This window comes from Carassius gibelio, chromosome B21 (assembly GCF_023724105.1).
Source record: "Carassius gibelio isolate Cgi1373 ecotype wild population from Czech Republic chromosome B21, carGib1.2-hapl.c, whole genome shotgun sequence".
Taxonomy (NCBI): domain Eukaryota; kingdom Metazoa; phylum Chordata; class Actinopteri; order Cypriniformes; family Cyprinidae; genus Carassius; species Carassius gibelio.
The window spans coordinates 19,093,114-19,105,527 of NC_068416.1; the positions used below are offsets into that span (position 1 = coordinate 19,093,114).

Sequence of the window (12,414 nt, forward strand, 5' to 3'; positions counted from 1 at the left end):
CTTTACCTTGATAACAATCGTCATCCATTGCGCAACACTGGCTTTGAGCTGTAGTTTGTAAATGTGCGTCATACAGTTTTTGAGCCACCATTTAGTTTTTTTAGGTTATTTTACACTGCGCAAAACAGCTTGAGCTGCTCCGAAACACATAATATCACAGAATACATAGACCTACAACAGAGTGGCTGTTTATTTATATACATTTAAATGATTTCACATATTAATCATATAATTTGTTAATTTATTATATTTTAAGTTATCTTGAGCCCCCCTGGAGGATCACTGACACTCCCAGTGAGTTATGCACAGGCATGGACTTTTGACATTTTTCTTCAGAAATTGTAAAAATCAAGTTCAACCTCATGTTGACAGAAGGCCATCTCTTCAATCATAACTACACTGTGTTTCAGTCCCTACAGACCTGTCAAACAGCAGTGATGGAGGGAGAAAAGGAGAGAGAGAGAGAAATATAGAGCTATAGGGTAGGAAAGGCTGTGACCTTGAGTCATATTACTAGCAGGCTTTAACACATGATCTAAGCAAACTGTCACTTGTGCTTTTTATAATTTTACATTTTTTTTAGGTCAGGCACACAAAGAGCCCCCTTACTTAACCAATGCTGACATCGGACATCCCCACCCACACAACAGCAGACTAATAAACATACATACACCCTGACAATGTGACCAACTCCTCACCTCACACCTCCCGACAACACGACACTCAAGGATGCGCTGCCTTCTGATGGACAGAGAAGAGAGAGAGAGAGATGCTCTCTGACAGATTACAGAGCACATCACTATAACATTTAACATTAAAGCTGCTGCCAGTCAGCCCTATAGACAAATGCACGCCATTTGGATGTATATATGTCAAATAAATTCACATGCATGTGAATATAAAAAGAAGATATGAATAGAGTGGTATGCTTTACTCTGTGGGTTGCGTTCAAGCTAGAGATGTTCCGATACCCTTTTTCTCTTCCCGATACCGATTCCGATACCTGGGCTCAGGGTATCGGCCGATACCGAGTACTGATCCGATACCTGGGTGTATATCTGTATATACAGCTGTATATACTACTAGCCCTGTGTAAATTGCTAGAATTTTTTTATGGTGTGCTTCAGACAGATCCCTCAATAAAACATGAACAAATACATGGTGAACTACTGTATTTATTACAGTATTTTTATTATCTAACATGAATTTGACAGTATTATTTATTTTCTTATGCAAAAAAGAACTTCAAATGCAGCCAAAAATCTAACACCGCAAACTAAAAAAGGTATTTAAGTTTTACAATATAACTGTATAAAAAAACTGCAACAAATAAGTCTAGGAATATAAAAAAAGATCTATTAATCAGATAATCAGATAAAGTAAAAAACAAGTAAAAAACAAGCAACCATCTAGGCATAATTATTATTATTATAGAGATGTATTATTATTACTGTAGGCTACAACAGTAGCTTTATATATTGTCAATTTACTCATGTAAACCAAACATTTATTTTAATGGGCTGCCATGAAGATCTTTGAGTGTCTGTGTTTATGATATGACAGTATTCTCAAATGAAACGGTAAATTCTCATGAAGTGACGGTTTATGCGTTCGTGTCCTCATGACACACAGCAGAGACTACAAAACAGCGAGCTCTCGCGCATCTGTGCCAGTCACCCACAGAGATGTAGATTTTGCGGGAGTAATATTTAAATAGTATTTTGCAGTTTAATATTCACAGACACTAGTATATATTCGGCTACTGTCTGGAGCCCTGCGTTTTGACTTACACGGAAGCGACTGAACGCAGTTGCCGGTACTGAATATACTCGAGAGTCTGTAACTACCGGTACTACAGAGACATACTGCTAACCACTGATCTATAATATAGTAGCGGTTTCACTGTCTTTTGGCAGTTTAGAATGTGATGAGTGATCCAGTCATATATAGATAAGGGCTGCTAACGCGTTTTCATTTCTTCTTCGCTGCTCTAAACAGGGGTTGCTTGTGGCAACACAGCACAACTTCCTGTGTTTTCAATGCATTTTGAGCAGCGAAGAAGAACCGTGCAGCGGTTAGGCAAAGCTTGCGGTCATAACTAGGTCTTTTTTAAGAAAATGGTATCGGATCGGTATATGGGTTCATGTACTCGCCGATGCCGATGCCAGAATTTGTTGTGGTATCGGAGATATTTCCGATACTAGTATCGGAATCGGAACAACTCTAGTTCAAGCACCGACTAAGGACATGCAATCAAGGTTAAAAAGATGTCAAAACATCACCATTACAAGCTCAAATGTAGATAGTGGCCACATCTTTTATTTCCTTATTACAATGCATCACAAGTCATTGTTGGCAGTAAAACAACCTCCAAATGGATGCATTTTGTCTTTGAGGTGAAAGAATAAATGTTCCACTCAGATGTATTTTGATGAGCGACTATCACCATGCTGAACTCATAACACAAAGATTTTGTATCGCGTGATGGAATAATTGCTGATAGCAAAATAATTAGCCTGCTTACAAGGCTTCATCAAATGAATCGCTAATTAAACATCTTGGTTCAAAACGACTTCCTCCTCATCTGCTACAGATGCATTTATAATAAAAGAAGGTTAAACCTGCTCACAAATGTCACACTAATTAATCGTGAATTAAACACTGTTTTCCACATCTCCTGTCAAAGCAACTGTAAACCAACAGTTTAGTTACCATATCTCTGTGGGATTTTCCAGCATTTATGAGCATTTTGAGATATAATTAATTACCACTGTTTGCTCATCTAAACTGTTAAATGTCTAGGGCCCTATGTAATCCATTTTATATTTTTCCCCAAATTCCTTTTTTTCGCATTTACATTTTTCTAGATTCCATTTTTTCTATGCTCTGCTTTAATGCATAAATTACATTTTATTAGGGCTGTCAGTCGATTAAAAATATGTCTTGATTAATTATTCTAATTAATCGCAAAATGAATCTGACTGTGAAAATACCCATAAAAGATTATTTACAGAATTTGTTTTTGTAATAAATGAGAAATCAAGAAAACATTACAAATTGTAGCTTTAGAAATAAATATCTGATTTGATTCAACATAAAATTAATTACACATAAGCATTTAGGCTATAACAAAATGTTAGACTGCTAGACTATTCTGGCTATAACATAAACTATGGAACATAAAAGAAGATCATTTGAAAAAACATCTCAGTATTTTTTTTCATACAATGAAAGTCACTGGTAACTTAAACACCTTTGTTTCTGTCACAATTAGTTAATGTTTTTTTTTTTTTTTTGGGTGAACTAACCCCTTTAATGTTTATTGTTTTTTTATGATATACTCTAAATAAGAAACTAAGTCTGCCAGCAGGCGGCGGTAAATGCCTTTATGGTTCATTCAAATGGCTGATTCATTCAGGAATGATGTAAATGGCTCTCTCTGTGGGCCTGTGAATCATTGATTCACTCGATTAGTTCAAAACCTGGATTCATTCAGAAACTAAACACTGCTGTTGCTCTGAGATGCACAACAACTCTCCAATTGGCTTTAAAGGTAATGTGTTCTCAGCAAAAACATAATATTATGCTTAAAATATAACACAATATCAACTTCTTATTTACTGAACTGTTTTACTCGTGATATTTTACAAAAAGCACTCATGTGACAGGCCTATTTCTCTTGTTGCTCCTGTAACGTTAATATCGCTTATCATATGATGTAAATATGAGGCAAAAACACATACATGGCCATTTTTGCACCAATATATTAAATGTTATTGCATAACTGCATTTATGGTACTGCATATTTTTCTGAACAGTCAACTATATGAAATGTAGGATGATGTACAGGTCTGGAGGCGGGGCCAGTGCGTTAGCTTAAAATATTTTAATTGCGTTATTTTTCATAACTAATTAATTAAAGCGGTAAACTGACAGTCCTACATTTATTAATCACAAAGCAAGTGTAACTTTTTTTAACCAAATTCTGTTTTACATGTATTTAATAGATTCTATTTTAATAGTTTCATTAAATATTAATAATCAAAAGCATCTCTAATTAATTGATTTTAAGGGAAAAATGCTAATTTATTATTCTTTTCTTTCTTTCTTTCTTTTTTTTTTTTTTACAGAAATGCTGTGTTGGGTATTATAATTTTTATTTATTTTTTTGCAAATAATCTGGTAAGTATTCCTTTAAAATAATGTTTTAATAATAACTGTATTACTACTATTATGAATAGTAGTATTATTATCATTTCATTAAGTAATATTTCTGTCACGATTCCTTCAAGTTAAACCAAACTTTTCTTTTGACGTGTTGCTGTGAAGGTAAATTTGGTCAATTCTGTGACATTCTGCATTATACAGTAAATTTAGTTTTTATGACTGGATTTCACGATTCCATCCGTGTTTTCCACATCGTGGAAATCATATGAACCTATATGCTGTATACTGATCAGTGAGTATATAATATATTTAGTTTCAAAAAGAGAGAAGGACAAAAATCATTCTATCCATCCATCCTTCCATCATAATCCAACTTTTGGCACAGGTGCTGTGCTAAATAGAGATCACGTTACAATACCCTACTGTGGTGTGCTTAATTAGTTGACATTAAACATTCGCTTTTTGTCATTGTTTTTAGCCAAAACCATTCACTTCCTAAACCCGCAGGCATCATTAACAGCACAAACATAGACACTGTGCATTGACAATCAAAAAAAAAAACCCAAACAATTATGCGCAGACACAGGAAAACTCACCCACACACAAAGTCAGGAGCTCTGACAAACTTGATCATTAGAAATCAGAATAATATGAAAGCTGCTACCATCCCTCAATGATTACAGCCTGAAACACATCAGGCCAATACTCGCTTTAATTGGATTTGGCAGACACATCAGTCTCTTTCCAATTTCGATTATGTCCAAGCAAACAGTATCCCTGGGTTTTTATCTCACAGAAACAGATATTTGCTCTCTATTCCGAGAGTGGCGGCTCAGAAGAGCTTGAAGAATATTGAAACATCTGAAGCATTCAGCAGTTGGTTCCATGAAGTGAACAAAAGATGCACGGGGGGGTGTGAAACTGATTCATTTTCTATTAGATTTCACAAGATTAGAAAACATACTGCAGTGTGATTACAAAACCAGCTAAAGCTCCTCATTCATGCTGAAAGAGTCTATACAACTATACATCACATTTATGGAGTGTAACATTACTGTTTATATGAAAATGTGTTGTTAAGATAATTTGAGTGTTTTTTTTTAAACATTATACAATAAGCCTTAGTGTTCAATTAAATTAGATTTTCAGTGATTAATATTTCATGAAATAAACATTTATATCTCATTAATTAAATTATTTATTTTACACGATTTCTGTCTAACAAATAAATAAATAAGTTTTAAAAAAAAATAATGCAGGTTACATTGTTACTCCTTTGGGTAGCAACTAGGGCTGGTCTGAATATCAGTTTTTGTGCTTCAAGGATTCAGTAGTAATCGACACTGAATATTCGAAGCTTCAGAGGGAGGGGGTTGAACATATTTTTCTCTCAACACCGTGTCTACACCGGACGCCATGGCATGACAAATTTCTGACCGTAAACTGCTGCTGTGTTCTATTTATGATGTACTGACACAAATTCCGAGACATGGTGTAATAAAAGCAGGAATCTCTGTGTGTGTGTGTCTGTCTGTTTGCATTATTATTATGTCGAGAACCTTTCATTCAATCGTCTTCACCCTTGGCAGGTGTGTTTCTGCGGACCCAAGGGTGTGCAGTGTCACATTTTGGTGCAATATGTACATGCGACACGTTCGAATGAATAACTTTGAATAAACTACAGAATAGCACGAGCCAGAAGCAGTGCACCTCATGCAGGGAGCGCTTATATGTTCCGAGAACGGACACTGCACTAGTGATACAAAACAAACAGGTCTGTTAAGAGCAATACTTCTAATATAGACAAATTATCATTAGTAGTACTGTACATTTTTTATGACTGCCGTATTCCCAAGTATTTTCCAAGCAAATTAAGTGCACATTTTTATCATTGTGTAAAATTACTGACAAACATGATGGATAAAAGCAGCTTGTTTTTTTAAACCAACCATATACTGTACTATAGGCGAACTACTAAAAACTACTTTAAACTCAATGTGATGTTGTGGTAGACCAGTTTCAAATCGCATATTTGGCACACTGCCTTTTTCTTGTCCTCACTCAATTTAAAGTGCTCCCACATCTGAGGTCTTCTGCATTTTTGTTCATGACGTTCACTCATGGGTGATTCATATTCAAGAGCTTATGACAAATCATTTTGCGGGGGATGCCAAGTGTTCAAGAAAAAAATAAACTAAAATAAAATATTTGAATCTCAAAATGTAAAAGTGAAAGCCAACCCACCGAATGGATATTTGAATAATTGAATATTCTGGTCCAGGCCTAGTGACAACAAATTACTTTTTTATGAAGGAGTCACTGAATCATAACCTATTTGTTCAAAAATGCTTTGTTTATATTTTTAGTCTTGCTGTATTATGATGTATAGATGTTAACGTTTTTTAAATAACATGCACTTTTATGAACAGGAGGACCAGAAATATGCATTTAAAATATGCTAAATTTTAATTTCATTAAAAAAAAAATTAATACTAAATTTTAAATTCTGCTAAATTTAATTCTAATTCCTCCATAATATCTCCTATTTTTTTCTCATTAGTAATAACTTTGATTTTTCATCACCTGAAAAAAACTGCATGCAGTAGTTGAGTATACTGATATTCTACAAAACACAGGAGCTCATTTATCCCTCTGTATCCAAAGCAGCCCAGATCACCTGATCCCGTCCGGCTCATACTGGAATATCACTGGAGGGATGATCAGAAGAGAGCATCCATCTGATCACTCCATCAGCAGACTCTGGTTTTCTCTCAGGACTTGATAAAGACTGAGTGAGATACAGCACTTCCACGATGCATAGAAGAGCAGTGTGTATGACCAGAGAAATCAATAAAGCAGAACGCTGAGTGGATGCAGAGGATTATCTGATGCTTTCCAGCAGCTTCAAACTGAAATCTTTATCTTCTATCAAACACCAGGAGCTTAACCATTTGTGTTCTGTCATTCCTCTGTTTTGCTTGTCTTTGTATAAGACATGACAACATCATCTTTCGCACAGTGTGTGCATTTATGCATTCATAATGCACAGCAATCATCTAACATGTGTAAATAGGTCAAGGTGAATTGGGCATGACTGGCTGTTATGTACATAAGTCGATGTAGCTACTGCATATTTAAAGTGTACAGTTTGGCATTATGCATGTGAGTGAGTGACATTCTGTAGATGTGCACGTCTAAGTATATATACATACATACACACACATTACAACTACACATAATATACAAATAAAACAAACAGTGCTTTACTTTCAGGTACAATAGGTGTATTTAGCAGGAGAATTCAAGAAACTGAATGAACAAACATAGAATAAAACATTATATAAACTAGTTTCCTAAAGCAACTGTATTACATTTCTTCAGTCAAGAGCAGGGAGTAATTTTTCTCTTTCTGTTTTGTTGTTTTATTAACGTTAAAGGAATAGTTACCCAAAAATAAATTCTGTCAGCTGTCTGTCAAATCTGTCATAGTGTTTTATTTTTATACCACCATTTACTCACTAAAAAGTGGTTTTAAACCTGAATCAGTTTCTTTCTTCTTCTGAACATAAATGCTATTTTGAGGAACGTGGAAAACCAAACAGTTGCTGGTCCACAGTGACTTCCACAGTACTTTTTGCTACTATCAAATTCAATGTGGACCAGCAACTGTATGGTTACCCACATTTTCTAAATATCTTCTTTTGTGTTTAGCACAAGAAATAAATTAATACAGGTTTGGGACAACGTAACAGTGAGTAAATAATGACAGAAATTAAATTTTTGGGTGATCTATTCCTTGACAGTAATGACAGTAGGCTGCATGTTTAATAGGCCTACTGTCCCTTTAAGACCTGCACGCATCTAATATACAGGCACGTATACATTTTTATCTCAACTGTTTACTTTCATTTTAGACATAGCCAACTGAGTCTACATGTAAACCTTGTGTGTTTTGACAGTATTAGCACAAAAGATAACTTAGTTCAGTAATCAGGCAGTGTTTGACAGGCTTTAGGGCACATTAGAAGCACATGCAAATAATGAGAGAGTAACTCTACTGCGGAGTTAACACTGCTGTGAATGCATGTGGGGTTGTACAGTATATGACGGTGGCGCCAGAACTGCAGCTGATAGAAGATAATACGATACTTCTTCAAATGTAGATAGTGGAGACTTTTTTATCGTCCACGATCAAAAAACATAACATCGCACAATAAAACAGCAAGAAAAAAGAGCATCATGACATTTGCTCTGTTAAGTTGGCTATAGGCATCTGTTTCACATCTCACACATACTGTAGGTCAAACTCTCATTCATTCAAAACAATACATACATACATACAACCCACAATCTGACCTATGCAATGAGGACACAATAGCTCTGGTCCAAAACTTAGAAAGCTGATTCTGCAGGCAGAATTTAAACTAGTATTTACTATATATATTTATATATGCTTACTGAAGCATCCAAGTTTCTTGTGAGAAGAGTCAAGTCTCTTGTGTGTTATTTGCATGATGCACAGAGTTCCAAAATAAGTCACTTATGAAGTTTAATTTCAGTTAGAGAAAGCTGGGGGGTTAACAGACAGTATAACTACTATGTTCCTGGTGCTGAACAAAGAACTACAATATGAATTGAATGTAAACATTGATGTTTTTAGTAATACAGTAAAAGGAGGATTATTTGAACTCACAGATCGTGGAGAAACATAACTACGCTCACTTCCATGTAACAAACCACACAATCTATGCAGAATCAGAAAGAGCGGTGGTTTAGATACACACTATGCTGAGAAAGGAGAAACCAGAGCTCACGTCAACAGGTGCTGCACTACAGAGCGAAAACATGATGAATGACTTACACTTTACCCTTCCTTGTTCCTGCTACTCAGTGAAAGAACTTATTATAGTAGCAGGACCTCCATATGTAAAAGCAGCGGCACAGAGAAAAAAAACTGCAATAGTAACAAGATTTTTTTTTGTGTGTAATGTCACAGTTCCCTTCTGTGAAACGACACTCTGTCTTTTGATGGCTAATTAATTAACAGGCATTGAGAATAACCATTAACCAATCTAGCCGAGAGGTCAAAAGGTAAACAGATGCTAGAGAGCCATCCCTCTTTAGAGTTTTTCATTAATAAAACAATGCAGCCAAACTTTAACTCTGAAATCCAGTCTTGTGAACATTGATTTAGCATTTTGCGTGCTGGAATTTGGCTGAATGTTAAGATCTGTCTAGAAAAACATCCGCGTGCAGCTTTAAACCAAATCCAAAAGGGTGTGCGAGGAATGTTCTCAAACAAGACTGAGACATTTTTTTTTTTTGCTTTGTGAGGAAATAAAACAGACAGCATTTTTTATGCATCCTTCATTCTATGCTATAAAACACACCACCAACATCAGACTGAAATAAAATAATTTTTAAAGAAATATGGGTTATAACCACTAAAGAGGCATTCTGTTTCCCCCATCAAAGCTGAGACGCATGCCACGGTGTCGATGAAAACAAAGCCGCCTTTCACTGCTTCCTGTATACAGTCAAGAAATTATGCGAACTCACAAGTCAGTGCACTTAAAATGGCTTGTACAGAAGACTTGCTCGGGGTGCAAATTTGACTCACAGCAGATGTGTCTGCCGCCAGGATCCATCTTCAGATCTTCCCTCTAATTACTTCAAACAACATTTACGATGGAAAATCATTTTATTCTTCCACTTCCAATGACTGAGTTCTGACTTTGACAAATCAACAGGCCATCTCTCTGCGGCAGTGTGCCCAGTGAGGACAGGAAGTGATTTAGGCACCCCTCAGTCGGTTACGCTGCACCGACTAATGGCAGACCTGTCTTGCCTCCGCCCCGCTCTGGCAAAATGCCTAATGGTTTGCTCCATCAGCTCATTACCCCGCTGGATAAAAGGCTTTATTTGTGGAGCGGGGCGAATGGACTGCACAAATAATGAGACAGGAAGTGATCCTAGTCGCCTGTAAAGCAGGGAGGCAGTTTCCCTCCTCGCTGAAAAGACCTGAGGGGAGCGACAACCACACACTTCACGGGTTTTGGCCCACAGCTTTCACACATATGCAGCAGTCTGTGCCAACTGCTTCTCCCTTCCAGGCACTTTGAATGGAGCCACATAAAAGGTGCAGCCCGAGAGAGTACTGTGAAAGATCCCTAAAGACTCGAGATACACCACGACTGAAAGGAAACACAATCAGCTTGTGTGGAGGAAGGCAGTTACCTGATGCCTTTGATCTGTGCAATGCTGTTGTGGGAGATTCTGGACAGCGCAGAGATCACCTGTGGGAACAAGAGAAGGTTTGGGTTAGCCAGAGAAATGTCACTCAAAGCTAATTACAGAAAAATCTACTAGGTTTTAACGTCAATATCAACATAAATCAATTTCAATTCGATTTTAACATTTTCAGATTTTCTGTTTCACAAAAAGGTGTTTTGTAGCTGCCAGGTGTTTTTAATAGTTCTACATTCACTAGAATTATCTAAAAAAACTAACAAAAAAAAGTCCAGCTCCTAGATTTTATTATTACTTGTTATTTATTTTATCCAAAAAAAATAATAACCTGATTTAAACATATTTTTTCATAGCTCCCCAATATTTGTAAATAATATACAAATTTTACATAATGAAAAAAAAAAATCACTTTCAATGTTCAATTTATTTTAATTGAGAAGTTTTGGATATTTTTAATTCTGTAAGCATGTGGTAGAACAAAAAAAGAAAAAATACTGTTTGCATTTACAACAATGAAATATAAAAAGTAATGTCAATTGTATTGTATCGAATTGCAAGAAATCAAAAAAAAAAAAAAAAAAAACATCCACAAAAAAAATTTGTACAACAGGGCTTTTTTTGGTTTATAATATGCATTATGTAAGACAACTACACAGTATAAGTGTAATGCTTAAGAATTGTAAAAAAACCAAAAAAACAAGTGATGCCACTAACAATAATTTGAAACAATACAGAGAATCTTGTGTTGTTATGATGGGCTGTGGTGGCACAGCTTGTGTGCACTCACGGATCATGCTACTCCATTAATACCGATATTAACGGACATTTGGCATGAAACGCTCCATTGAAATCACAGACGTGAATTGCTTTCACAGATCTGTGAAGGCCCCTCCTCTCCCCAGCTGCATTAGTGCCGGGTAACAGGGTTAAACGTGTGCGGTATTTACACTGATTTAATGCCAGTCGAGAGTCACATGCGAGTAAGCTTATTGGTGGCCCTTCTAGAGGCTTCCAGATGGTGTGCTAGAGGGTCTCCAATGTGTAATGCAAAAGCCACACACACACACACACACACACACAAACAGGAAAGCACATGTGCATGTGCAGAAGTGAAGATGGTGCCGTGTCGCTTCATTACACACTCATGGACATGTTTTCAGCTTGCCTTGCCTGCTGCCATGGTGACACTAGTTGCTCCTCAGTCAGAGCACAACACTTTGTACAGATGTGTGTGGAGCTTAAGGTTTTTACTATAGGTAATAGGCGATATATATGAGAAAATATAGCATGGAAACAATCAATAAATCAGCTTTAGTAAAGGATGTAGAAGCTCTCTAACAACAAACAGCCAGTCTATAGTAGCACTTTTGTCATTTAATGCTTAAATCCTTTACATGTATTACATGTACCCACACAAAATCTGTGGCTCCACAAACAACTCTTTTCTGCAGAATTGCAATGTCTGTCATTCACAAAATTATACTTTTTGCCCAGCCCCTGAGTGTTTGTTTATGAAAAAAATCATGGCTAATTTGATCATGTTTTCAGCTACTAACAAAATTTGTATTACTTACATCTTGTTCTCAAATCTAATCCACAGAATTTCTCCCCTAAATGAGAGCAGAATTGGCTGTAGGCCTGTGTATATCTGTTCAAAGGGACATCTCTCTTAATGCTGACAAGACTGGATAAATGACATAATGACAGACCATAATGCATTAGATCAGATATTCTACCACCTATTTTCCAACTTGCATCAAGCACACTCCGTCCAGGCAGGAGAACAGATGATTGAGGGATCAATACAGCTAAATGAGTCTATGTGTTAGGCTGTTAGGCGTATTGCTCTTGTGTTCATCTGCTAATGTGTCTAAATATTCATGGAGCTTCAACACAACATCACCTGCAGGGACGATATGTGACTCATCCATCAAAGCTGTGGCTTTTTCTTCTCTGGATTGTGTTTCTAATGCGGCGTTTCGTTCTTGTACTCAGTCA

At 36.3% G+C, this 12,414-nt stretch overlaps 2 protein-coding genes across 6 annotated transcripts in view; one reads left to right on the forward strand and one right to left on the reverse strand.

Moving 5' to 3' along the window:
- Window positions 1–12,414, forward strand: part of dnai1.2 (dynein, axonemal, intermediate chain 1, paralog 2) — a 230,406-nt gene that overhangs the window by 72,665 nt on the left and 145,327 nt on the right. The window lies entirely within an intron of this gene.
- Window positions 1–12,414, reverse strand: part of vav2 (vav 2 guanine nucleotide exchange factor) — a 178,092-nt gene that overhangs the window by 53,411 nt on the left and 112,267 nt on the right. For all 5 annotated transcript variants that reach the window (XM_052588370.1, XM_052588372.1, XM_052588371.1 and 2 more), the window contains one exon: window positions 10,405–10,463. In XM_052588370.1, the coding sequence (XP_052444330.1) occupies window positions 10,405–10,463 (59 nt within the window). The remainder of the gene's footprint in view (window positions 1–10,404; window positions 10,464–12,414) is intronic.